The sequence below is a fragment of the Rattus norvegicus genome, chromosome 3, assembly GCF_021556685.1.
Source record: "Rattus norvegicus strain SHRSP/BbbUtx chromosome 3, alternate assembly SHRSP_T2T, whole genome shotgun sequence".
In the NCBI taxonomy this organism is placed as follows: Eukaryota; Metazoa; Chordata; class Mammalia; order Rodentia; family Muridae; genus Rattus; species Rattus norvegicus.
Window position 1 is genome coordinate 144,778,308 of NC_141536.1, and position 27,346 is coordinate 144,805,653.

Sequence of the window (27,346 nt, forward strand, 5' to 3'; positions counted from 1 at the left end):
GTGGAAAGCTTTGTTTTCACAGCCTTCTGGACTTGGCTGTGGCAGAATAGCAGCTAGCTTTGTGCGGCCAGTTAACATAACTATGCAATTCACTTGACTTAGTTGCATTGGCCCCTCAGAGGGCAACAACCTGCATCTTACCTGGCTGGCGGCCCCAATTGGAGAGGTCATGACATAGGTCATTCTCTCACTAACTAGAACTTTAGTACTGCCCTGTCGTGAGCATTTATATTGTCATCTCTCTAACCAAATACCTGACAAGAACAACTTGTAAGGAAATTTGCTTAAGTAGTTTATAATCTCAGACTCCAGTCCATGGTTGCTTGGTCTTGTCGTGGTGGTGGGAGCACATGGGGAGGCACCTGTCTGTATCATGGCAGTCAGGGAGCAAGGAGGAAGGCACACCCTTAGTGACCTACGGCTCCCCAGATAGCATCACCAGCTGGAGACCAAGCAGTCAGCAGAAGCCTGTGGTGGATAATTCACACTGCAAACCTTAGCTTTAGGGTTTCGTGCCCTGGAGCAGTGCTTTTTGGGGTGCTAGTATTGAGGCAGCCTGGAATAAAATGGCCGTATTGAGTTTATGGTAAGTCAAGTTCCAACACTCACTGGACTCTCTCTCTTCCGCCTGCAGTGCTGGAGAGCTGGCTGGACTACACTGGGGAACTGGAGCCCCCAGAGCCACTGGCCAGGCTTCCACAGCTCAAGCATTGCATCAAGCAGCTGCTGACTGACCTGGGCAAGGTGCAGCAGATTGCCCTCTGCTGCTCAACATGAAGCTGGGCACCCAAGACATTGGAGCACAATCCTGGCATGTCTGCCAGGGGGCTTCGCATATTTAAGTAAATAAACTAAGCATGCTGAATGCACGTGACACTGACTGACTTCAGGGATTTAGCCAGGAGTGTGATGGACATTGGGACAAAGAGACCATTTTGGCTGCTGGAGGACGGGGCACTCTTGATCTGGAAGCCGACTGCAAAGGCAGCCCATAGTCTTAGAATCCCCTTCTGTGCACATTGTTGAACGAAGCAAGTCTTTGCACATCTTCAATTGGAATCGTGCCACTGATGATAAACAAAATGAGAGCCAAAAAAAAAAAATCTAGTAGAAAACAGTTGTAAATTCAATTTGCAGTTTATTTAATTGACTTTTGAGTCAGGTAGAGGCATGTGCCAACCCCTCTGGTTTCTCTGCCTGGTGTGGCGTGTGTGCAGCAGGCAGCGACTGCTCTCATCCCTCAGCCTCACTGGAACGTTGGGACTTCACTGTGCCATGCAGTTTTCCAAGGCTGGGGCCCGACTGCTCTGCTTCCTCAAGACTTCATTTTCTCACCTCGACTCTTGCATGGTTTCACGGTACCAGGGACAAGTTTTTATGTTTTTACTCCAGAGTCTGCTGGGCTGTGGTTTTGACAGCCAAGTGAAACTGCTGAAGGAGGAGCTAGAATCTTGATGGAATGAGAATCTACAAGGAATTCCAGAAGGAAGCAGTCAGGGTCTGGAACCCAAAGGACAGCATTTTCTACCCACTTATTAAATTCAATAGCTTCCCAGTTCTATTTAAAGTTATGAAGAAAACGTTTCTCAAAATTTTTGAACTCTTTTACTGTAAAGATTTGTTACAAAGAACTTGGGAGTTATTTTACGTCGTCATCATCAGCAAACTTGCAATTCTATATGTAGTCTCCCTCCTCCCTGGAGGCTGGGGTAGCAGTTGCCGCTACACTGTAACACTTTAAGTCCCCGTCTGTATTACTTTGTGAGATGAAGGTAATTATGCTGCTTACAGTCCAGGTACAGTCTGTTTGTACCTTCAGAGAGATTTGTGTTGTCGCAGGCTCTGGTTCCATGTGTCATTGCTGTGTCTTTTGGTTGGTTTTATCATACTAGGCAAAAGGTAAGAGGTTCCGTGCTGTGAGGACTTCATTTTTTGCATCACTAACGGTAAACTTTGTTTGATTTATCCATCAACACCCACCGGTTCATTATCAGTTTTGGAATCTGTAATGTTCTAGGCTGCAAATATTTACTATGTAACCATCAAGGAGCCGAGGTCAGTAGTTCCCAACAGCAGCACCTCTAGCTGCCTTGGGAGTGGTTTCGTTTCAGGCTCAACAGGCCATTGTGGCCATAAATTCAGGCTTATGTACAGAGAAGTTTCAGGGAATGGATGCCTTGTCTAAAGATCTGTCTACCATTTGATATAAAGTGAGCTGTGGGGCAAGCATATAGGGACTGTGTGACATGCAGTGACGCCAACACAGTCCCTTACAAGAGGCTGCTTCCCACTTCTCACATTGATGTTTTCTTGTGGGAAGAAGTGCCCCAAGCGTATACATGCCATCAGAGTCCTGGGTAGTTTAACATATAGCTACATTTTGAGACTTGTATGATGGTTGTCTGAAAGGGGAAGGAACAAGATAATTATCTATAGCTACAACCGTGTGCGCTATGATGATTGGGGGCCATCGAAGTGGTTCAGTTGGTAGTGGTGCTTGCCGCCAAGCCTGCTGACCTGAGTTGGATCCCCAGGACCCAATAGAGAGAATCGACACCTTCAAATTGTCCCATGACACACATACATACACACAAATGTAATAAAGGGTTTTAAATTAAGGTTTCTCTTTTATGTAACTACTCTTGATGTAGTGTCACATCTGGGAAGCTGTGGCCTGGAAGGCGGTCATTTTGTGTCTTGTTCAGAGATGGAAGCAGAAACTGACGATCCTAATTTTGCCATGTGGTTATTACTGGGTTTATCATTTAGGTTTTGTGAAGGACATCATCTGTTTTCATTGTGACTTTTGTTTTTAGGGAAGCAAAGCAAACTCCCCATATTCTGATAACCTCAATTCTTCCCTAACTTAAAGCCATGTTGAGGGGCTCCACTCCCAGTTTGGGTCAGAGTGAATTCACCCCTATGTTGGAGCACTGGAATCTGTTATTTGCAAACAATGTTATCATTTAGAAAGATGTGCACTACCTACGTTCTGTCTGTTAAAGAACTCTCCACCTATAGAAAGTCGCCTTTGATAAAACAGTTCTGGTTCAGGGGCTGGGGATTTAGCTTAGTGGTAGAGTGCTTACCTAGGAAGCGCAAGGCCCTGGGTTCGGTCCCCAGCTCCGAAAAAAAAAGAACAAAAAAAAAAAAAAAGTTCTGGTTCGATCAGTCGTTCTTCGGTATATATGCAAGGTGGATCCTGGCTGAGCCAACATTGCACTGTGGATACGTATTTGTGTTTACGCGATGCTAGACAGAAGGCACTGTACATATGAGTGTTGCTCTCAAGCAATATTTGCAAAACATGCAAACTTCTGTATCTGGAAAAATAAAACAGGTTCTTGTTGCTATGTGTCAGTCACATTACTTAAGTATGAAAGGTTATGGATTTGGTTGGTTTAGTTTGGAGGCAAGGTTTTACTATGTAGCCCTGACCAGCCTAGAGCTCCCAGAAATCCCGTCTCTGTTCCAAATGCTAGTATTAAAGTCCTGTGCCACCTTACCTGGTTGTTCTTCAGGTTGTTCTTTGTGTAGTCCAGGCCTGGCCTTGAGCTTGAGCTTATGTAACCCGCAAATATGAAGCAGTTGTGCTTCAAATTTGAAATGATCTTGTCCTGGTCTCCTTGAGTATACTACTATAACCCTGCAAGAATCCAATGCTTTATGCATTATGATGAGCTTGAGGTCAGCCTGGTCTGCAGAGTGAGTTCTAAGACAGTCAGGGCTACACAGAGAAACCCTGTCTCAAAAAACAAAATGCTCATACCAGCTCCTACCCAAGTGTGGCTCATGCATTGCAGTGGAGGCTGCAGATCGACTGCATTTTTGGTTGCTGGAAGCAAATCAAGGTAGAACAGGCTGCTTCCCTGGACTGAGATTTGTCCATTGCTTTCAACAGCCCCAGGCTCCCTATAGACCTGAACTATACCCCTCAACACCCACGGTGGGCAGAATCCTCAGAACTGTTTGTCTTCATTCCATGCAAAATCCCTTCCTTTTGAAGAGTTGAGGATTATCAGAAGGTGTTAAAGCAGGAGCTCTGGACATATTAAATGAGCACTTGTGGTAAGTTCCTATCACTCTGCATTCCAAGCTCTGGCCATGGAAAACCATTGTGCAGGTGCAGCTTTAGGGTTTACTCACTGGTTTAAACACAGGGTGGGGACGAAGGGCTTGCTCACAAGTGTGCTTTACTCCAGGGAGTTGACATCTTGCAGAAGTTAACGAGAGCTAATCAGTGTTAAGGAATCAGAGGTGTCTTCATGGTATACAATCTGGTCATGGTCACTGGTTTGTTTTTAAGGTCATGAACCCTAAATAGTTTTAGGCAAAACATTTCTCAAATGATTAATGTGTGCATAGAAAGTTAGGAAACCCTGAGCTATAGGTTAAGGCAAGGAAACATGCCAAGCATCATTCCTTTCTGAGGACCCTGTATTATACTGTGTGTGTGTGTGTGTGTGTGTGTGTGTAACATGTGAAAGAAGAGGTCATGGAGAAATGGACAAGTGGGAATTATGTAAAGTACACACGACTTCTCAAAAGAAAACCTGAAAAAAGCTGTTCTCAAAAATGCTTCCCAGGAAATGGTTAGAAACAGAGGTTATTTCCAACAAAATTAGTGGGGAAACAATGTGTTGTCCAGTTGTATTGATTCCAACTACTGATCTTTAAGCCACTGAACATAAAGTGAAACTAGAGAGTTCATTTTCCTTGGTTTTCTGTTGTTTTTGAGAGGGTCTCTACATAACCCTAGCTGGAACTCAACTATGTGGACCAGGCTGGCCTCAGAACTCCTGCCTCTACTTCTGAGCTGAGATTTAAAGTATGAGCCACGACACCCAGCTCATACAATCCAGATTTATTTAAGTATTTGTAAGTATTTAGTAGGGCCATTTATTTTATTGCTCAGCTTCCAAACCACTATATACTGCTACCTACCTGCTGAAGCTCGGATACTAGATACTATGAAGCAAAGGGTAGAATGGAACACTAGACAACTGAAACCGTTAACAAGGCCTTTTGCAGAACAAAACTCAAGCGGGTTTAGAAAGCCCAAGGATGTGTCCTAGATCTAGTCAACAAGGTGAGAAGGGAGAGATTTCCCGCCTAAAGGTGCAGCCCCCCCTCCAGGAATAGCTAATAAAAAGCCTGTTCTTATGGGCTCCCAGAATCCTCTGGCTATCAGCTGGAAAGTTGGGCAACAAGTTCGTAAAATAAGCCCAATAAATAAAGGACAAAGGCAAGACACACCAGACACAGCTGTCAAAATTCAACTTTTATTAACTCGGGGTAGGCTGTCAGTCCAGGGAGCCCGGGGCTCCGCCGCTCAGCCGGTGATGCGCACGTCCGGGCGGCGCCGCAGCCGCCGAGCCCGAGCCGCCTCGGGTAGAATGGCCTGCAGCTGCTCCTGCACCAGCATCTCCACAATCTGCTCCTTGGTGCGGATGTCCGGCCGCAGCCACTGGCGGGACAGTTCCCGCAGCTGCCGGAAGGCTTCCCGGGGACCCGCCGCATCCTGGTAGCGAAACTGCCGGAAGCGCTGGCGAAAGGTCTCGGGGCCGGGACGAGAGGCGCCGGGCCTCGGGGCGGCGTCAGCCTGAGGCGCTGTGTTCAAAGCTGCGGGCGCGCCGGGGAGCTCCGGGGCAGGGGAGCTCATGGAGTCGGGCTCCCGGGCCGCACAGTCGCCAGCTCCTTCCTCCTGCTCGGGCGGCGCCGCGGGGCTTTGGGCGGCCTGGCTGGGCTGCGGCGCCGCCATGACTACGGCTGTCCGCGTCACCCTTTGTTTCGCAGTTACGCGCGCCTTCTGCGTCTGCACGGGAATGAGGTAAGAGAGACCCGCTGAAGGGCAGAACCCGCGCACCTCGGCGGGACGCGGACTTAGGACAGACCGCGGGTGAGCCGAGCTTACCTCTAACAGCGAAGCTCCTCAGGCCGGAAATGGAGGGCTCCAAGAATCCGGAAACCGCGTCCCCTACAAGTCACGTGAAGTCTGAGCGGGGGAAGTCCTTTGGGGAGTCCATAGATACCAGCTTTTCAGGCAGTAATGATGGCAACCCTGAAGAGCTCCTATTGGAGGAGACATCGTTGCCGCAGACTGAGGAGATGGAAGCGGAGAAGACGGAGTCGAAATCCGAGTCGGAATCGGATTTCGGATTGGAGGAGGGAGAGAAGGAGGGAGAGAAGGAGGGAGAGAAGGAGAGACCATCCATGGAGGATAAGCTAGAGGCGGAGACTCCCCAACCGAAGGACCGCCCTGGCTTGCAGGTGACCTGCGCCTGCTAGGGCAGATCCTGGCCTCTACTCGACCAGGATCTGGGGATAGCGCTGACAGTCATGGGCAGAGGAGGGTGATGGTTGGCCAGGGGCTTGTTGGAGCTTGGGCGGATGACCTGGGTGGGACAGCGGGACAGGGGCTCCGACTACTTTTAAAAAGACCTCTCAAGCTCTTAATCCTAGGTCTAGAGGCCACGCCTGAGCTATAAAGTGAGCCGAGACTCTCCATAAATGCACACACCCTGTTGCCTGCATAGGTGCAGTAAATCTCACTTTATTTTGAGGATGACAAAGTATTTGGGGCAAGATTCTTTAGTCTTTCCTCGCCCAAAACAAACTTTTTTTTTTTTTTGCTTGTCCTCAAAAACCAAGAGAAAGTGATTCGGTGGGTACTACTTTTTAACCTTAAGATTAATAAGTGGACTGTAATTAATGATGTCCCATATGGTGGCCATTAGCTTCATACATTTACTGAATCTTTGAAGTGTAAATACCCCCGAAATTGAGATGTATTATAATGTAGAATACCCATGCGTCTGTAGGAAAAGAAAAAATATTTCTTACATATTTGAGTATGTTATGTTATTTTGTATATATATGGGGTCAAATAAACTATATTAAATTTTACCTGTGTCATTTTACTTATAAAATACAACTATGAAAATTTCAAATTACACCTACAGTTTATAGTATATTTTTGTTGACTAGCTGCTGTCTAGGGTGTTGGAATCAGCTGTCTGGAAACATCTTTTTTTCAGGGTTTCTTTGCTTCAGCACCCCCAGCAGTGAATAGTACCTCCCTCACGGTTGTCAAGTGGTGTAAATACAGCTCTGGCTTTAAAGTGTTTTCAGAGCTAGGGAGATGGTGAGGTTGGTCAGGGTGCTTGGAACCTCAGATGATGGGATGAGATGGATGGGGTACCTAAGCTGAGTGAAGACAGGGCTCTGGGAAACCCAACATTTCCTTCTGTTCTGAAAGCTGCTGACCTCCATACAATCGAATCTTCGAAGATGGCTGATTTGATTCGGCTTCTCTTGGCTTCTGACTGGATTGCTTTGCTTGGCCTCACACTAACTTTGGCAATGTCTTAATCTCCTGGCTCATTCTGTCTTCACCTGTGTCTACCTAGTTCTCTCTGCAGCCTGTATCCACACACACACCACATCACCACACTCCTTTTCCCTCTCTCTGCTCTTAAGTAGTCTCTTTTCCAGTGCTGTTCTCCTGTGAGTTGGGCACATCCTGTCTTTGATTCATTCTGTCAAATCTTTCTCAGATTCAACACTTTGCCCCTAAATAAGATGTCACTTCCAGACTAACCTACTTCCTTCTATAAACTAACCTTCCTTACCTTCATTGTTAGAGATTAAGGTGTGTGTTAAGGGATTAAAAGTGTGTCATTCCAGCCAGATCACCCAGACCTAGAAGGTCTTTGGATGTGATCCCTTGCCAGAGCAGCCATGTTGCTGAATTAAATTCTTCTATAGGTGCTTGCCGTGCAAGCATAAGACCTGAATCTCCTGCACCCATGTAAAATCCAGGCTGAGCTTGCCTAGAGCCTTAACGTGGGGCCCAGGTAGAGCTCCAGAGCTGTGTGGTTAGCCTATCCAATATGTACTTCTAAATACAACTTGAGACCCTATCTCAAGGCAGTGAGCAGAACAGTAGAGTAAGGCACCCTCTTCTGACCCCCTCACCCATCTCTACATTCACATGGATGAGGCACTCAGACATGTTTTCATTAGGTCAGGTCTATTGCCTTCAGCCTCTGGGCTACAGTTGTTGCTGTTTTAATCTATAAAATGAAAAAGTCTTGAGTGGAAAGTCAAGAACTTGAATGGAAAGAGAAATCAAAAAGAAAGAACATGACTGTGGATCCTAGGCACAATGGAGAAAGTTTATTGTAGTTGAAAGGGAAAGTAAAGGCAGAGTCAGAGGCACCTGGGGAGTCCAGAGGAGACATGATCCTGAGTCATGCTGAGGAGAGAGAGGAGGGGAAGGCAGAAGGGAGAGAGGGGAGCCAGGTGCCGTCGCCAGGAAGCCCAAAGGTACAAAGTGGGCGGGTAACCAAAATGGCTGGATGATACATGGAAGGGCCTCTGCAGGAAGGGCAGCCCAGCCACTAGGCTGTAGAGTTCATGGAAAGGGGCAGGGTATACAAGCCAGGAAGACTCTGTAATAGGCAGGAGCTGAGGGATGCTGGGAGAATCTGGTGGCCAGGTTGACTTTGACAAGTTAAGTAGGCAACAGCCATCTGTCCCAGGGTTTAAGACTTAATAGAACTAACTCATAGAAGTTTCTGTGAAAATTCAGATGGCTCCAGCAAAAGTGACAGCCCCTGGCAGATGGTATATTCTTTTTGACAGCTTACTCACATCTAAGTTTTTATCTCCATTTTCCAGAAAGGAATAGGGGCCCTGTCTTAGTCAGGGTTTCTGTAGCTGTGACAAAACAGGAAGACCGAAAAGCAACTTGGAGAAGAAAGGGTTTATTCAGCTTACACTTCCACATTGCTGTTCATCACCAAAGTCAGGACAGGAACTCACACAGGGTAGGAATGTGGAGGCAGGAGCCGATGCAGAGGCCATGGAGGGATGCTGCTTGCTGGTGTGCTTCCCCTGGCTTGCTCATCCTGCCTTCTTATAGAACCCAGGACCACCAGGACAAGGATAGCACTGCCCACAATGGGCTGGGCCCTCCCCCTTTGATCACTAGTTGAGAAAATGCCTTACAGCCGGATCTCATGGAGGCATTTCCTCAAGGGAGGCCCTTTTCTCTGTGATAACTCCGGCTTGTGTCAAGTTGACACACAAAACCAGCCAGTACACAGCCCAACCAACTGCAACAAGGAAGAGGAGAGGAGTCATGGGTGGGTTTACTGCAGAGGGAAAAGCAAGCTTCCTGGAGCTAGAGACATGGTTGGTTAAGGGGCAGTGAGCACACACCTTTAGTCTCAGTACTCCGGGGGACAGAGGCAGGCAGATCTCTCAAGTTTGAGGCCAGCCTGGAATACAGAGCAAGTTCCAGGACAGCCAGGGCTATGCAGAGAAACCCTGTCTCAAACAAACAAACAACAAACAAACAAAAACAAACAACAGTGCATGGTATGGTTGCTATAGTGGCACAGTCCTTAAATCCCAGGACTTGACAGAGGCAGGTGGATCTCCGTGAGTTTGAGACTAGCCTGGTCTATATACAAGTTCTAGGCCGGCCAGAGCTAGATGGTGAAACCCCGTCTCCACTGTAATTGTAACTTTTATTTTCCTGTAGCAATTGTTTCGGGGTCTTACTGCCTGTCTAAGCTAGGCCTAGTCCTGGAAGCTTCTAGCCTATGTGCAATCTTATCTAGGCTTAGAGGAAGACTTACTGCTGGATGAGCTCACTCTAGTTCTTTCCGAACTCTGCCTGGTTCAACCCCGATGTTCTTGCGCAGTCTCCTCTCCAAGCTGATTGATTCACTCTGGCTTCTCTCTCTGCCTCTGACTTTTTTGCTCTGCTTGGCCTCAAACTAAATTTGGCAATCTGTTCTAATCTTCTGGCTCTTGCTCATTCTCTGGCTCATTCTGTCTTCGTTTATTTCTAGCTTATTATGTCTCTGCAACCTGTCTCTGTACCACTGTCCAGTGAAAGCTGCCTCCTTCCTCCCTGCACTGCCCCTCAAGTAGCTTCCTTTCCCTCACTTCTCCTGAGAGTCGGGCATTTCCTATTCTGTCAACTCTTTCTCTGATTCATCACTTTGTCTGCCGCTCAGTTAGACGTTGCTTTCAAACGTGGGTGCTTCCTTCTACAAACTAACTTTACCATTGTTGTTGTTTGGGATTAACGGTGTGTACTAAGGGTGTGTCTGTATCCCAGAGGGATTAAGGTAGTGTGCTAAGGACTGAGCCATACCCTAACTAGAAACAAGTTTTTCCAGTAAACAACAAAATCTTGGGGTTCACCATGTGATCAAATAAATGCAACGCTCCGCCCCTCAAAAGAGTGAGTGCTTTTAGTTTTCAGCACCCAGGTAGGGTAGCTCACAACTACCGGTTACTTCAGCTCTAAGGGATCTAATGCCTCTGTCCTCTGCCAGCACCTGAATCAATATTGGTGCACAAATGAACTCTCTCTCTCTCTCTCTCTCTCTCTCTCTCTCTCTCTCTCTCTCTCTCTCTCTCTCCTCTTCTCTGTCTCTCTCATATATACACACAAAGACACTTAAAATTGGGGTTGGGGATTTAGCTCAGTGGTAGAGCGCTTAGGCCCTGGGTTCGGTCCTCAGCTCCGAAAAGAAGGAAAAAAAAAAAAAAAGACACTTAAAATTTAAAATAAAAAAAAAAAAAGATAAAGTTTGAGGTGGACCTGGAAGAAGTTACTGACAGGAATCCACTGGATTGATTGAAATACATTGTATATGTGTATGAAATTACCGAAAAATAAAAACCAAATACAAAATTAATTTTTATTATTATATTTATTTTTATTCCATGTGCATCGGTGTTTTGCCTGCATGTGTTCTGAGATATTTTTACTGTCTTTTTTTTTTTTCTTTTTTTCGGAGCTGGGGACTGAACCCAGGGCCTTGTGCTTGCTAGGCAAGCGCTCTACCACTGAGCTAAATCCCCAACCCGTTCTGAGATATTTTTAAGGTTTCCCGAGAATCCAGCAGTATGGCCTGCACAAAGCCGTATGCTGAGTAAAACGGAAACTTACAGATCGCAGGCTGGATGAGGAAGTGGGTAGGACCTGGAGAGCAGCTGAGAAGTGAAGCTGGAAAGTTGGCAAGAGCGAGCTACAGGGCAGCTCCATGTTTAGACCTTTTCCTCTGGGGTAGGAGTGTCTGGGAACTGTGGGGTTTAAATCTCTAGTTCTCATTCATAAGGAGGAACCTTCTCCCCCAATCATGGAATGTTAGAAAGGAAAGGAAGGGCTGGAGAGATGGCTCAGTGGTTAAGAGCACTGACTGCTCTCCCAGAGGTCCTGAGTTCAATTCCCAGCAACCACATGGTGGCTCACAGCCATCTGTAATGAGATCTGATGCCCTCTTCTGGTGTGTTTGGAGACAGCGACAGTGTACTCATACACATAAAATAAATAAATCTTTAAAAAATTGAAATGTTGAAAGAAAAGGTAAATAGAAATTGAACTGAAAACTATTAAAGTAATTTGCTAAAGCCTTTATGATCTCATCAACATAGAGTCTAGAAAATTATCTCTTCCTAGAAAATGTGCATAGGCAGAGAGAATCTCCACTGCAGAGAGAGAATCTCTTATAAACATCACCTGTCAGTAAAAAAGCTGATGGCCAATGAGCTGAGGCAGGAAATAGGAGGTGAGACTCTGACAGGAAGAGAGAGGACCCTGGGAAGTAGAAAGAGACAAAAGAGGGAGATGGACTGGACTGAGAGATGTAGATGAACTCAGACGCTGAGGAGATGTTGAGAAAGAAGCAGCCAGGACTAGAGAGGTAACTAACCACATGGTAGGCACAGAATAGTTTAAATGGTTAAATAAGTTAAGAACTAGTCAGGGGATTATCCAAAGCTTATGACCTAGGCACTTAATAATAAATATTTAGTCTCAGAGTCATCTTTCTGAGAGCAGGATTGGGAAAGGAAAAAATTGGATATAATTTTTACATGCATATATTTTATATAATTAGGTAATTTATATGTATCCTTGAATCCACCCAGAAGAGCTCCAGATTAAATATTAGGTGTTATATATAATATATAAGATGTATATACATATATGTATATATAATTCTATTTTTCTGAATTTTGCAGATTGGAAAGTTGCTCCCCCCAAAGGTGCAAAGTTGGAAGGCTCTCAAATCCATCGTAAGTAGCTCTGTGAAGAGAGGAATTTTAAAATGCTATTCCAACGTTGTCATCATATCAGCCCTTCTTATTATAATTAGACTTATACTGCTCTTAGGAAAGGATCATAAATCATTAATTTCTTAGCTTCCAACACAAGTCCCCAATCTCAGTAAATATAAATATTGACGAAATGAAAAACAAGCATGGGTTCTATTCCATTCCTGAGAAGGCAGAACTTGAACATAATTCCCTGGCTTTTCTAGAGCTTTCCACACGTTTGGATTAGTGTACTAGTTAGAACTATCAGCCCAATGCATGTTGGGGTTTAAATCTCGGCCCGCATCCAGACAGAGCACACCAAACCAACATGGTTCCATGTGGAGAGGTTTAATGAGAGAAAAAGAGTAGGCGAGGGGAGGGTCAAAGGCCATGAGCATGTGGAGAGAAGGGGGGTGGGGTGGGAATAGAGAGAGAAGAGATAGGGAAGAGCAGGTAAGAGAAGAGAACAAAGAGCAAGAGAGAGCAAGAGGGAGGAGGCAAGCAGCCCCCTTTATAGTCAGGCACGGCTGGCTGTTGCCAGGCAACTCTGTGGGGCAGAGCATACCTGGCTGTTGCCAAGTACCTATGGGGATGGAGCTTAGACAGAATACCAACAATGCAGCCTACAATTAGCTGAAAAAGTCTCAGTTGAGTGTCTTGTCAGGCTGGCCTGTGGGCACATCTATGAGGGGTTGTCCTGATGGTTTTAATTCATGCAGGAAGACCTAGCCCACTATGGGTGGTCCCATTCCCCAGCCAGGTGGTTCTGGGCTGTATAAGAAAGTTAGCAAGGGACTGGAGAGATGACTTCTAAGTTAAGAGCAAAAACTACTTTTCCAGAGGACCTAAGTTCAAGTCCCAGCACCTACATAATACATAAAGTGACTTACAGCCCTATATAATTCCACCTCCAGGGTTCTCCAACTCCTCTGAGCTCTGTAGACACCTGTACTCACTTATGGGTTCATATGCATGTGCAAGAACACACACACACACACACACACACACACACACACACACACACATGCATATTATTAAAAATACTAACTTAAAGAAAAGTCAGCTAAGCAAGAACCAGAAAGTGAGCCAGTATTCCCCCATGGTTCCTGCCTTGAGCTTCTGCCCTGATTTCCATTATTGATGGATTGTGACCTGGAAGTGTAAGTCAAATTAACCCTTTCCTGCCCCAGTTGCTTTTGGGTCAGTGTTTTAGCACAGCAAAGGAAGGAAACTAGAGACATAGCATGTTAGGGACTGTGGAAAGGAAACCTGGGACGGCAGCAGCGGCTTCTTCTTCTTCTTCTTCTTCTTCTTCTTCTTCTTCTTCTTCTTCTTCTTCTTCTTCTTCTTCTTCTTCTTCTTCTTCTTCTTCTCCTTCTCCTTCTCCTTCTCCTTCTCCTTCTCCTTCTCCTTCTCCTTCTCCTTCTTCTTTTCTTTTCTTTTCTTTCTTCCTCCTCCTCCTCCTCCTCCTCCTCCTCCTCCTCCTCCTCCTCCTCCTCCTCCTCCCCCCCTCCTCCTCCCTCTCCTCCTCCTTCTGTTTTTTTTCTTTCAACTTGCTGGGTACCATAACTCACCTATAATCCCCTCGGCTGAGGGACCGGCATTGAGAGTTTGAGGCCAACCTGAGCTACATAGTGAGATCCTGTCTCAAAAAGATGCAGCAACAAAACACTTCTTATTTGGAAATAAATATAGATTCTTAGAAAGTTGTAAAAATGGTAGAGAGGTTGTATTTTTTTTTAATTGAGCAGTGTTTTAAAAGTTTATTTAGTTTTATCCCATGTGCTTTGGTATGAGGTGAGCCCTTAGAACTAGAGTTACAAACAGTTGTGAGTTGCCATGTTGGTGCTAGGAATTGAACCCAGATCCTCTGAAAGAGCATCTAGTGCCCTTAATCCCGGAGCCATTTCTCCAGCCCCAAGAGATTGTATTCCTTTGTTTGTTGGTTAGTTCCTTTTGTGGTTTTTGGTTTATCAAGACAGGCTTTCTCTGTGTAGCCCTAGGTGTCCTGGAACTCACTTTGTAGATCAGGCTGGCCTCAAACCTACAGAGATCTGCCTGCCTCTACCTCCTGAGTGCTGAGATTATTTTGTCTTTTTTTTTTCTTTTTTTTTGGAGCTGGGGACCGAACCCAGGGCCTTGCGCTCTCTAGGCCAGGGCTTTACCGCTGAGCTAAATCCCCAAGCCCCTAGTGCTGAGATTAGAAGTGTGCACCACCAAGCAGCATGATGCTAATACAGTTCCCCAGTTGTAGCCTTGTTGGTCATCGTTTGAACCTGGAAGTCCCCCAGGGGCCATTCTTGGATGCTTGCTGCTCTGAAGGTTTGGCTTATGGAAGTGATTAGGGGCGGACCTTTGAAGGTCAGAGCCAGTTTAGGGTTCCTGTCCCCCACTTCTGCTTCTGACTGCAAGGACTGACAGCCTCAGCCACAGCTCTGCTTTGGTTTCCCCACTGTGATGGATGGAAACCTTTTGAAACTGTTACAGTGGGCTGGAGAGATGGCTCAGCGGTTAAGAGCACCTGACTGCTCTTCCAGAGGTCATGAGTTCAATTCCCAGCAACCACATGGTGGCTCACAACCATCTATAAAGAGATCTGGTGTATCTGAAGACAGCTACAGTGTACTCATATATAATAAATAAAATAAATATTTAAAAAAAAGAAACTGTTACAGTAATGTGATAATCTTGGAGTGCTTGACGTTCTTCAGGTGTTTAGTTTAGGCTTGTCTGACTTTGAGCAGTCAATGATCCCACAGTCCCTTAAGCTCAACGGAATTAAATGTCTGATTGTATATCACTACTTTTCAATCACAAAAGTATCATTGCTTTTGCATCACTGTGACCAACTATTAAGGACAACTGCAGGGAAAGAGTTGTTTTGGGTTGTGGTGCTAGGGCGGAACACATGGCGGAAGGAACAGAGGAGGGTAGGTGTGGGATGGGCTTCTTTAGTTCTTTCTGGCTAGGAAGCAGGAAGAGGCCAGGACAAAACATAGCCCCCTCCCCAACAACCCCTGCTTTTTCCTCTCAGACCCCACCTTCCACAGTTCTGCCATCTAATAATGCTACGATGTCATGGCTCCAAAGGGTCAATTTATTCTTCAGGATTCACTTGGATCAGAGCCCTCAGGATCTAACTGCCCTTAGGCCATTGCATACACATCCAGAGCTGAGCTCCTAAGCAGTTTTTGCTTTTTAAAGTAGTTATTGTTATCATTATCATTATCATCATCATCATCATCATCATCATTATTATTATTATTATTATTATATTTTTCAAATTTTCATGGGCCCAGGTGTTGTGCACACACCTTTAATCTTTGCACTTGAAGGCAGAGGTAGGATGGTCTCTATGTTTGAGGCCAGTCTGATCTACATCAATAGTTCTTTCTTGTCTCAGAAAAGAAGAAATTTATTGAGTATGGGTATTTTACCTGCAAGTTTGTTGGTGCACTGTGTGCTTACCTCTGGAAGCCAGAAGAGGGCATCAGATCCCCTGAAACTGGAGGTACTGATGTTTGAAAACCATCATATGGGTTCTGGGAATTGAACTCAGGGCTCTGGAGAGCAGCCTGTGTTAATTTTTAAGCTATCTCTCCAGCCCCTATTTTGATTATTTTAAATTATCTTTATGCATATGTGTAGACTGGGCATGTGTACACGAGTGCGGGTATCCTCAGAGGACAGAGGCAGGCATCAATCCCTTGATGGAGCCATCTCTCCAGCCCTTATCTTTAATTTCTAATAACTAATGATATTGCAAATATTTCCTTTTGCCATTCCCCCCCCCCCTTTTTTTTATGTGCCCTAGGCATGAAACAGCTTTGGCCACCAAGCCAGGCATCAAGCTAGGATGAGCAAAGGCCTGTGTCTGCTCTGCCCCTGACTGACGTGAGAACACCAACAACAACCAGGTGTTTGCCCAGTGCCAGGGCCTCTGCAAGAGCAGTCAGTGCTCTTAACCAGAGCCATCTCTCCAGCCCGGCCATTCCCCTCTTTCGTATGGCAAAATGTTTGTTCAAATCCATTGTACAATTTTTAATGCTGGTAGTGTTTTTCTTGTTTAGTTTTTTTTTTAATTGTAATGATACATAGCATAAATGTCACCATTTTAGCCATTTGCCTAAGATAACCTCAAACTTGTCATGCTGGTCTTGAACTCATAATCTTCCTTCCCCAATTTAAGTGCTGGGCTATAGGGATGTGCCATCACTCTTGCCACTGTTTTGTTTATATGTTTGTTTTGGTTTTTTTTTGTTTTTTTAGATTTATTTATTTATTATATATAAGTACACTGTCGCTGTCTTCAGGCACACCAGAAGAGGGCATCAAATCTCATTACAGGTGGTTGTGAGCCACCATGTGGTTGCTGGGATTTGAACTCAGGACCTCTGGAAGAGCAGTCAGTGCTCTTAACCACTGAGCCATCTCTCCAGCCCTTTTTTTTTTTTTCTCTCTCTAATAAACATGAGGTTTACTGATAGGAACCAGTGCACTGGGGTCGACACTCATATCCCATACAGGGGCAGTGGAGTTCGACCTGTTTTTTTTTTTTTTTTTTCTTTTTTTAAGACAGGGTTTCTCTGTGTAGACTTAGCTGTCCTAGATCTCACTCTGTAGATGAGGCTGACCTCGAACTTAGAGATCTTCCTGCCTCTGCTTCCTGGGTGCTGGGATTAAAGGTGTGGGCCACTGTTGTCTGGCCTGCATTGTTTGTTTGCTTGCTTGTTTGCTTGTTTTTTGGGTTTGTTTTTTTGTTTTTTGTTTTTTTCGATAGGGGCTCTGTAGCCCAGGATGGTCTCAAGCTTGAGATTCTCTTGTCTCTACCTAATTGACCATTTTGGTCATTGGTTCTTTTGAGAAAGAGTCCCATGTTTCCCAGGTTAGCCTCAAACTTGTTTTGTAGTGGAGAATGACCTCACACTACAGAGCTTACCATCTTCGCCTCCTGAGTGCCAGGATCACAGGTGTGTGCTGGTGTACCCTGAAACTGTTATGAAGTGTCCATTCTGTGGCATCCAGTGCAGCCACACTACGGGGCACTAGCTGTGGTCTAGCTGTCTCCTAAGCTTCCTTTTTTTCCTCATCTAAAGGAACTGCCCCCTAAACAGTAACTCCCTTCTAAGTAAGGATTTTATTGCTGTGAAGAGACACCTTGAACATGGCAGCTCTTATGAAGGAAAACATTTAACTGGGGCTGGCATACAGGTTCAGAGGCTTAGCCATTATCACCACTGGGGGAAGCATGGTAGCACCCAGGCCGACATGGTTCTGGAGAAGGACGTTCTACATCTGGATCCACAGGCAGCAAGAGTGAAGTGTCTTGAGCTTTTGAGACCTCCAAGCCCATGCTCTAGTGACACGATTCCTTCAACAAGGCCACCCCTCCTAATGGTGCCACTCCCCGTGAGCCAAGCAGCCCAAACACATGAGTCTCTGGGGACCATTTCTATTTAAGCCATCACATTCCTCATTTGTGTTTTATGAGATGAATATATAAATGCATATGTATATATTTACAACCATTCTGTTCTCCTGAATTTTGCAGATTAAGGTGTCAGTGACACCGAAGACACATAGCTGGGCAGACATTAGAAAAGAAAGAGTAAGTGGTTCTGTTCTAATAATTGATTCACATGTCATGAGTGTATTAGTTGTTTTCACCCTTTGGTTATCGTGGGTAAAATTGCTGTGGTATTGGTGTTTGAATTTCCATTTCCAGTTGATTTATGTACCTTCAGGTGAAGCTGCTGGGTCAGAGAGTAGTTTTGTATTTAACTTTGTGAGAATCAATCATACCATTTTGCACAGTGGGTCCATCTCTGGGTGTTTGAGGTTAGCTTGGTCCACAGAGTAAGTTTCTGGACAGCCATGGCTACACAGAGAGACCCTGTCTTGAAAAAAGCAAATCCCCTATGAGGGGTAGGAGAGATGGCTCAATGGTTAAGATCACCAGATACTCTTCCAGAGGACCCAGGTTTGAGTCCCAACACCCACATGGTGTTTCACAACCACCTGAAAGTCCAGTTCCAGGGGACGTGATGCAGTCTTCAAGTCTCCTCTGTCACCAGGCTCACACAGACATACTTGACATAGACAGGCTTATGGTGGTTTAAATGAGAATGACCCCCAATCAATTCATGTGTCTGAGTGCCTGGTCCCTAGTTAACAGAACTGTTTGGGAAGGATTAGAGTATGGCCTTGTTGGAGGAGGTGTGTCACTAGGGGTAGGCTTTGAGGTTTCAAAAGCCCCTGCCAGGCCTAGTGTTGTCCTCTCTGGCTGCTGCCTGAGGATCAGGACGTAGCTCTGTGCTGCTTCTCCAGCGCCATGCCTAACTGCGGGCTACCACAGTCTCCACTGGGATGAGCATGGACTAACCCTTTGAAGCTGCAAATGAGCCCCTAATTAAATGTATTATTAAGTGTCCTTGGTCACGGTGTCTTTTCATTACTGTGGAATAGTAACTAAGACAGGGCAGAACACACTATACATAATTTTAAAAAAGCTCCCTAGGCGATTCCATTTTCTGCTTTTCTCCCCTCCTAAGTGCTGGAGATGGAACCTGCAGCTTGTGTATCTTAGGCAAATGTCTCATCACTCAGCTATAACACCCAACCGTGTGTGTGTGTGTGTGTGTGTGTGTGTGTGTGTGTGTGTGTGTGTGTGTGTGTACACATGCATCTGTAGGTACATGTAGCAATCCAAGGTTAACCCTGGGTGTCATCCCTCAGGAGCCATCCCTCTTGTTACTGTTTGTTGTGCCTAAGTATACTTCAGTGTACCATGCAGAGGCCAGAAGAGGGCATAAGATCTCCTGGAACTGGATTTGTAGACGGTTGTCAGCCACCATGTTGGGGCTTTATGGGAAATAAGCCCAGGTTCTCTGGACGAGCAGTCAGTGCTCTTAATCACTGAGCTGTCTCTCCAGTCACCCATCTTGTTTCTTGAGTCAAGTTCTTTTATTTGCCTGGAGCTCACTGTGTAGGCTAGGCTAGGTTGCCTGACCGCAGACCCCGAGGGTCCACTGTCTGTGCCCGGGACTGCTGGGACTGCTGTCATGTGTCACCATACCTGACTTCCTATGTAGGTGGATCAAGCTCAAGTCTCTGTGCTTGTTGGGCAAGCACTTGACTGAGCTCCCTTCATGAGCTCTTGGCTTCATCCGAATGCCACATTAAAAAAAAAAAAAAAAAAACAATACATATTCTTATATCTCCCTCTTCTCTCTCTCACTCCCATAATCACTGACTACAGGATTTCTTGGCCCCTTCTGTGTTTTTTCTTTTGCAGATCTGTCTGGGAGTGGAATCCAGAGCCACCTACACTCCACGCCAAGCTCCTGTTACCTTCCTCCTTTATGTCTAGCTCCAGCTTCCTCTTTGCAGCCTTCTCCTCTGTCGTCAACAAGGCTCGTGTATGTTGTTTCTGAAGTGACTTGATTGTGTATGTTGTTTCTGAAGTGACTTGATTCGCTTCTCAAAAGCCACCCCTTTCATTTACCTCATCGGTGGACTGCTGTGTCTTTAGTGTTCGCGCTCTCTCCCTCTCCCTCCCCCCACCCCTAAGAAAGGGTTTCTCTGTATAATAGCCTTAGTTGTCCTGGAACTCGCTTTGTAGACCAGGCTGATCCTGAACTCAGATATCCAGCTGCCCTGTGAGTGAGTTGCTGGGATTAAAGGCATGTGCCACCACGCCGTCTTGATCTCGTTTTAAAACGGGCCAAGCCTTTTGAGCTTTTCGGTTGTTCATGATTAGTGTCTGTTTTCTGCTATTTATTTTCTCTTTCCTATTTTGTGTCTCTCACCTGACATCTTTCTTGTTTCTTGCATCCTTCTGGCTTTTTTTTTTATTATTATTTTGTAATGTTTCTTTTTTAACCATACTGTTCTTTTTGTATTTCTGTGTATGTGTGCAAGCCTGTATGAGTATATATGTACCTTGTACGTGCAAAGGCCAACAGAGGCCAAAAGAGGGTGTGGTATCTCCTGAAACTGGAGTTACAAGTTGTGAGCTGCCGTGTGGGTGCTGGGAACCAAAGCCAGGTCCCCAAGAGCAACAGCAGCAAGTGTTGTTATCTGCTGAGTCACGGCTCCAGTCCCACTGGAACTCCTGCAGATGAAGCTGTTATAGGCTCAGAGGGTGTAAGAGTAGTACAAAGAAAAGAGATCTGGGATTCCCACCTAGTTTTCCCCAATAGTAATAGCTTGTATAATATGATATAGTCCAGTAGTAAACCCAGGAAACAAGCATATAAGTCCACAGACCTTTTCTAATGATTTCTTAGTTTTCTGTGCATTTGTTTGGAACATGGTGTGTGCGAGTGTGTGTGTGTGTGTGTGTGTGTGTGTGTGTGTGTGTGTGTATAGTATACATAAGGTCTACTATGGCTCCTTTAGATGCCGTCTGAGCAGATGCTCGCCCAGGGCACACCTCTAGCTCTCCAGTCCACGCCTCTATTCTGGCTGTCTTTGCTATATCCAGTACTCTATCTCTCTAGTGGTTGGGGGTTGGCTGCAGAAACACCTAGAAAGAAAGGTGTATCCTGTGGTACTTGCAATCCCAGTTTTTTTTTTTAACTGAGGATCTTGATACAAAAACAAATTGGGGTAATAGCCATTGTCATGGGGAGTGCAGCTCCCTAGGACAGCATCGAACTGTAACTGCTGTCATTTTCTTCTCTGCTTTTAGGACACAGACTCATTGACTTTACCAGCTTTCGGCATTTTCTTGCAGTCGATCGAAGGATTCTGATTTGTACTGATTTGATGTGACTTCTGGCACAAAGCCATGGCCCACTCACTAGTGTCTCAAGTCTCAGAGTAACCCTGGCCTGAAGTGTTGAATGTCCTAATCTATAACTGGATGCCTTTTACTTTAAGACCGTTCAATGACTCTGGCAGTCATTTAGACACTCTGAGCCCCAAGTGTCTTTATACGGAGGGTTGAAACTAAGGCCCCTCATGGGTTGCAAGCACAGTGCCCATGACAGTTCATTAAATATTAAAGATTCTCATATTGTACCATTGCCTTCCCTTCCCTCCAGCATGTTTGCTTGTACAATCAATAACTTCTCAGAATAAGGTTTTCTTGGAACCAGGCTTCCGGCAGCTGTTGGCGGGGTGTGAGGAATAAGAAGCTTCCCACTGAAGGAAGCTGTTTGTTTCCATTCTGATTGATAGGGGAAGATGGTCCTCCCCCATGAAAGGCAAAAGGCCCACTTGTGCCATTTGCCAATTTTGGAACCATGAGGAGAAATAGGATGTGTCATAACTGGCAGGTCCACATGGCAGAAGTGAGTCAGGCCTCAGGCTGGGAGAAGATTTGAGAGAGCAGGCACTGAAGAAGCAGTAGGCATAGGATAGGCTTTTGAGGAATGGTAGTCTCTCTGCACCTCTCAGATTCACCACTTGACAGAAAGAAGATCCAGAGTTGCTCAGAACTGAATTATGATCCCTGCTCTATAGCCTTCCACCCCTGGGTGAGCTCTGAGATGACGTTCTTACCCATTCTTTCTGGAAGGGAGAGGAAGAAAAAAAAAAAAACAAAAACGGTAGAACAGCAAAGGATAGTAAAACTTCCTTTTTCACCTACCCTCAGGGGGACACCCACATAGGTGCTAATGTCACTGCTCTTTACAGAGGAGAAAAACAGTGCAACAAACTGCCTTACATGTAATGGTCACATGACTAGCAGACAGTGTGCACATGGGGCAGGAAGCTTCCCCTGCCTTGGACTCCTTTGTAAACTTTGTAAACCCTCAAGGCAGAGAGGTGGCCAGACCACCTCTGGAGGAGCTCCAGCAGCCAGGCCCCTTCCCCAGGCCTCCCTGTCAGAACAGCAATTTCAGCCTCTGTAACTGCCACAAAGGCCATCTCTAGCCCCTCAACAGACCCTTCCCCAGGTTATTGAGAAAGATCCACCCCCACCCCCCTACCCCCATAAACCCTATATATAAGTACTGCGTGCTGTCCAATTCCCTGTTGTCTGCTGCCTCCCAGGAGCATAGCCAGTTGTTCCTGGATTGCTCCTTCCTCACCCTGGACCCTCCAATAAACCTCTCACAAGATTTGCTGCCTGGTGTGACTCTCCCAGAAGTTGAGAAACAATGATGAGAAGTGAAGAGAAAGAGAGAGGCTGAGGCTCCTGAACTCCCCAGCTCGGCCACGGATACCCTCCCGGAAGCTGCAGAGACTTCCTCTCAGCGCTGTGTGGGGAGCTCTCCTGCCTCAGGATCCCCTTTCGTTGGGATGCCTTCTCCTCTCAGCTGTGTGGTTTCTGGGCTTCCCAGAAAGGCCAACACATCTTTCTTCCTCTCTCCCTCCCTCTTTCCTTCTCTTCCCTCGTTCCCTCCCTCCCTTCCTTCCTCTCCCTGCTTTTTAGTTTTTTTTTTTTTTTTGAGACAGGTTTCTCTGTGTAGCCTTGGCTGTTCTGGAACTCACTCTGTAGACCAGGCTAACCTTGAACTCAGTCGCCTGCCTCCTGAGTGCAGGAGGTGGCATGCACCACCGCTGAGACTTTTTAACCTCCGTAATTATTTAAAAATATGAATAGTTCATAACAAAACGAACAGAATATAAACAGGTTATTCAAGAAAACACATAGATACGTGAAATGATTATTTCTTGGGCAGTGAATCTAGGACTCAGGCTTCAAACACTGAGACATACCCAAGCTCCTGTGTTGACTAAATTAATTTGAAAGCAAATTGCATATTTAGAAAAAGAATCCTATTGCCTTTTTTTTTGTTTAGATTTTAAAACTTTTTACGTACATTGGTATTTTGCTTTCATGTCTCTGTGAGAGAGTCAGAGCCACTGGAACTGGAGTTACAAACAGGCATGAGCTGCCATGTGGGTGCTGGGACTTGACCTCGGATCCTCTGGAAGAGCAGTCAATGCTCTTAACTGCAGAATCATCTCTCTAGCTCGAACATTGACTTTTTAAAGCATTTTTTTTCTTTAATTTTTTTTTCCTTTTGCACCCAGGAGGCAGAGGCAGGTAGATTTCTGTGAGCTCAAGGCCAGCCTCGTCTACATAATGAGACCTTGTCTCAATAAATAAATGAACAAACAAATAAAACAGAGGGCTGGAAAGATGGATCAATGGTTCAAAACACTAGGACTCTAACAGAGGTCCCGAGTTCAGTTCCCAGCTCTCACATGGTGGCTCAGAACCATCATATAGCAGTAGACCCATGGGATCTTACACCCTCTTCTGGTTTGCAGATGAACGTGCAGACGAAATATCCCTGCACATAAATATATAAACAAAATGAATCCCAAAACAAAACATTAAGAAGTTACCATTGTACATATATGCACCTGTATGTGTATGTACATGATATGGAAGGAGAATGGCTCATGGCATGTGGTGGTGTAGTGGGTCAGAGGACAACTTTGTGGAGTTTCACCTCCCTGAACCTTTGTGGGTTCCTAGAATTGGATCCAGGTCACCAGGCTTTCTGGCCAAGTACACTTTACCTTCTGATCCAACTGACTAGCTGACAGATTGCAGATTTTTATGAAAGATAAAGATAAAGACGTTAGCTGTGTGGTAGTGGTGCACACCTTTAATCCTGACAATCAGGAGGTAGAGGCAGGCAAAATTCAGAGTTCGAAACCAGCCTATATAGAGCAAGTTCCAGGGCAGCCAGGGCTACACAGAGAAGTTCTGTCTGGAAAAAAACCCAATCAACCTATCAATCTGTGTAACCAGAGTGTCCTCATAGTAGTGAAAACATGCTAAGGTGTACTCAGTGGATAGGGCACTTGTCTAGTGTGCAGGAGACCCTGGGTTAGATCCCTAGAGCACCATAAACTAGGACTGGTGGCACACACCTGTAATCCAAGCACTCAGGAGGTAGAGATAGGAGGATTCAAAGTTCAAGGTCCAGCCTGGGCTACATGAAACCCTGCTTAGAAAAAAACATAAAGGAAGAAAATGCTAAATTCATTAAAATCATGTACACTATAAATAAGGCTTTATTTGCCTCTTAAAATATCTTCTTATGATTATTATTACTTTTTATTTTTATTTTTGAGATAGGCTGGCCTGGAACTCCCTGTGAGGTAGAACATGACCTTGAACTCCTGACCCTCCTTTGTTTACCTTTCAAGTGTGTATGTGGCACGGGGTGAGTGGGAGTGGAAAGGTTCCTCAGTGGCTAAGAGCACTGACTACTCTTCTAAAGATTCCAAGCACCTACAGGAGAGCTCACAACCATCTGTAATTCCAGTCCTATAGCATCTTCTGGCTTCTATAGGCACCAGACACATACACAACATTCAGGAAAAACACCCACACATATAAAATAAATAAAAACTTTAAAGTATGTTGTACAGGCTAGGTGTGGTATTGTGTGCCTTTAATCCTAGCATTTGGGAGGTAGAGTGAGATAGGTCTCTGTAAGTCTGAGGCCAGCCTGATCTACATAGCAAGTTCTAGGATAGTTGGGTCTATACAATGAGACCCATTCTTTAAAAAAAAATATGTTGGAGTGGGTGCATTTGTGTGTACATGTGTGCAGAGGTCATAGGTCAACTGAAGGTATTGTTCCTGAAGCAGTATTCACTTTGGGGTGTGTGTGTGTGTGTGTGTGTGTGTGTGTGTGTGTGTGTATCTGTGTGTCTGTGTGTCTGTGTGTGTGACACGGACTTTCACTGGCCTGGAATGTGCCAAGTTGGCTGACCAGTGAGGCCCAGGATCTGCCTATCTGCCCTCCTCTTTGCTGGTCTGACCAGCGTGTGCCAGCACATCTGCCTTTTTATATGGTTCCTAGAGGTTATTCCTCAGGCCTGTGTGTGTCTCAGCCTTTACTGAGTGTCTCTCCAGGCCTTTGTAGTTTGCCGTCATGGACTCGAAGGCTCACTCAACGTCCCTTGAATTTTTCTTCTAAATTTTACAATCCTAAAACATCCCCATTCCTTTTTCCTCGAAAGATTGACTTCGTGAAGACATGAAGGTCTTACTTGACTTTTAGATTGTTAAAGTCTGGACTTCTTCACTGTCCTACATACGTATCTGCTTGGCTAGTAGATGATGTCCGTCCTGACTCCCAAATTCAGTCTGGGATGGATGGCGTGTTTGCCCTCAGTCCAGTTCCACATCCCCAGAGAAATGACAGGTGGCTCAGATTAGGTATTAGCGTCCTATCGTTGATGTAACACAGCACCACCATTTAACATTTAGAGGCATCTCATATTTATTTGTGTGTATATGCTCCTACACATGCATGACTTGTTGCCCATGTGGAGCTCAGAGGATAAGTCTCCTTTCACCCTGTAGGTTCCGGGTGTTAAGTTTAAATCTTTGAGTTTGTCATCAAGTGTCTTTAGTCACTGAGCTGCCATTTTTTTTTTTTCCTTTTTTTTCGGAGCTGGGGACCAAACCCAGGGCCTTGTGCTTTCGAGGCAAGCGCTCTACCACTGAGCTAAATCCCCAGCCCCACTGAGCTGCCTTTTTTTTTTTTCCTTTTTTTCGGAGCTGGGGACCGAACCCAGGGCCTTGCGCTTCCTAGGTAAGCACTCTACCACTGAGCTAAATCCCCAGCCCCTGAGCTGCCATCTTGACAGCCCCCAAATCACTATTATTTAATGGCTTAAAATTATGCAGCTGTATTAGCCTTCATTACAGCACAAGTCTTCTTGAACTAACATTATGGCGTTAGAAGTTGGGAACAGAGCTCTGTGGTGGAGTCCTTACTAGCATACGGAAGACCATAAATGTAATCAGTAAATGAGTGGGCAGTCACCACACCAATAGATAAACAATTAAAATAAGAATGGCTGTCAGTGGGTTGGGGATTTAGCTCAGTGGTAGAGCGCTTGCCTAGGAAGCACAAGGCCCTGGGTTCGGTCCCCAGCTCCGGGGGGGGGGGGGGGGGGGGGGCGGAGAATGGCTGTCAGTGCCTTCCTTTTGAAAGCCTGGAGAGACACTCAGCCTAGAGAATCCATGGCCTTGTCCGTCTCTGCTTCCCCCGGCCATTCATTCACACACTCTCATCCAGGCACGCACACTCGCGCACACACACAGAGTTACTTATGTTCTTTATTTTTCCACAAAAGTTAAAAAGCTCAGTGCACTGGCAAATGTTTATCAATTGGCTCCCAGTGGGGAGAATGCCCCAAATGTCATCTGTACTAGCCCAGGCTGGTTTAAACCTACTAACAAAATTTCAACTGGTTTTCAAACCCCTTGAGAGAGTGGCGTTGTAGCTGAGCCCTGTCTAGCATGCTCAAGGTACTATGTTCCACCCCCAGTACCTCCAAACCAGCACCACAGCCCTCCAGGATCCCAGACCTCCCCCTAAAACAAGACTTGTGACTGTGTAAGCACTGTTCTAACACACTGCATTTCAGCCCCGAGGGCAGATGGCTTCCACTGACCCGGTTCACTCTGCTTCCAGGGACTGTACCAGCTCACTGTGGCCATCATCTTGATGAGTCGGGTGTGTAAGATGTTCCGTCAAGGCCTCAGGGGATTCCGGGAATATCAGATCATTGAGCCTGCTCAAAAGAAGCATCCTACCTTCTCCTTCTGGGATGTAAGTCGCCCAGCTAAGAAAGGGTGCTGGGATTTAACCGGTACAGCACATCTCCCAGCCCTCACTCAAAGCCAACTGTGGGGAAAAAACCAAGGGAAAGCAGGTGTTCGAAATCTACGTGTTTTGTTCATCCCCGCCTCACATTGGGTAAGAGGGGACCTCATCAAGCAAGTAGGCTGCCTAAGAATGAACCCTGAATTAGACAGCCTTTCATGGCCTGTCATGGGAGTGCTGGCTGGGGCAGGTCTCTGGTGCAGAATGGTGGCAGCTCTGAATTTAGGGCAGATAGAGAGTAGGGGAGGAAACGGGGCCTCCTGTCCAGATTCTCCTGCCAGAGTTTGCTGCTGCTCTTCCTCCTCCTCTTCCTTTTCTTCCTCTTCCTCCCCCCACTACCCATCCCCTCCTCTTCCTCCTCCTCTTCCTCCTCCTCCTCCTCCTCCAGGAAGCATTGGCCAGAGGTGTTCTGCTTATACATGTCTGTCCACGTGAACCGAAACTCCAGCAGTGAGAGAGGCGTGGTACACTTTCTAACTGTAATCACAGCAGCCTGAAGGAGTCAGGGGCCACAACAGAACCAGGATTTTTTTTTTTTTTTGAGTGTTTAAGTTGTGTGTACTCGCCATTTTCTTTTTCTTTTCTTTCTTTTTTTTTTTTTTTTTCTTTTTTTCGGAGCTGGG

General features: G+C 45.8%; 3 protein-coding genes and 1 non-coding gene across 18 annotated transcripts in view; 2 read left to right on the plus strand and 2 right to left on the minus strand.

The window, feature by feature from the left end:
• Positions 1-3,353, plus strand: part of Phf20 (PHD finger protein 20) — a 106,354-nt gene extending 103,001 nt beyond the window's left edge. For 11 of the 13 annotated variants that reach the window (XM_087652325.1, XM_087652335.1, XM_087652324.1 and 8 more), the window contains one exon: positions 635-3,353. In XM_087652325.1, the coding sequence (XP_087508451.1) occupies positions 635-777 (143 nt within the window). In that variant the 3' untranslated portion in view covers positions 778-3,353. The remainder of the gene's footprint in view (positions 1-634) is intronic. The other 2 variants (XR_015683003.1, NM_001107795.1) reach the window with 2 other exon arrangements.
• A 1,910-nt stretch (positions 3,354-5,263) lies between these two features.
• On the minus strand, positions 5,264-6,128 carry Scand1 (SCAN domain-containing 1). The gene is made up of 2 exons (NM_001108599.1): positions 5,915-6,128; positions 5,264-5,815 (listed from the first exon to the last, which is right to left on the minus strand). Exon 2 carries the CDS (start codon positions 5,759-5,761, stop codon positions 5,333-5,335), a length of 429 nt encoding a protein of 142 aa, NP_001102069.1. The 5' UTR covers positions 5,762-5,815; positions 5,915-6,128; the 3' UTR covers positions 5,264-5,332.
• Cnbd2 (cyclic nucleotide binding domain containing 2) overlaps positions 5,548-27,346 on the plus strand; it is a 65,690-nt gene continuing 43,891 nt past the window's right edge. The window contains exons 1-5 of one of the 3 annotated variants that reach the window (XM_087651097.1): positions 5,548-5,830; positions 12,049-12,102; positions 17,675-17,731; positions 19,418-19,541; positions 26,532-26,669. In XM_087651097.1, coding sequence (XP_087507223.1) covers positions 19,485-19,541; positions 26,532-26,669 — 195 coding nt within the window. In that variant the 5' untranslated portion in view covers positions 5,548-5,830; positions 12,049-12,102; positions 17,675-17,731; positions 19,418-19,484. The other 2 variants (XM_087651096.1, NM_001304368.1) reach the window with 2 other exon arrangements.
• LOC120102024 (small nucleolar RNA SNORA48) lies at positions 15,925-16,063 on the minus strand. The gene has a single exon (XR_015685135.1). It is a non-coding gene; the product is annotated as a small nucleolar RNA SNORA48 (small nucleolar RNA).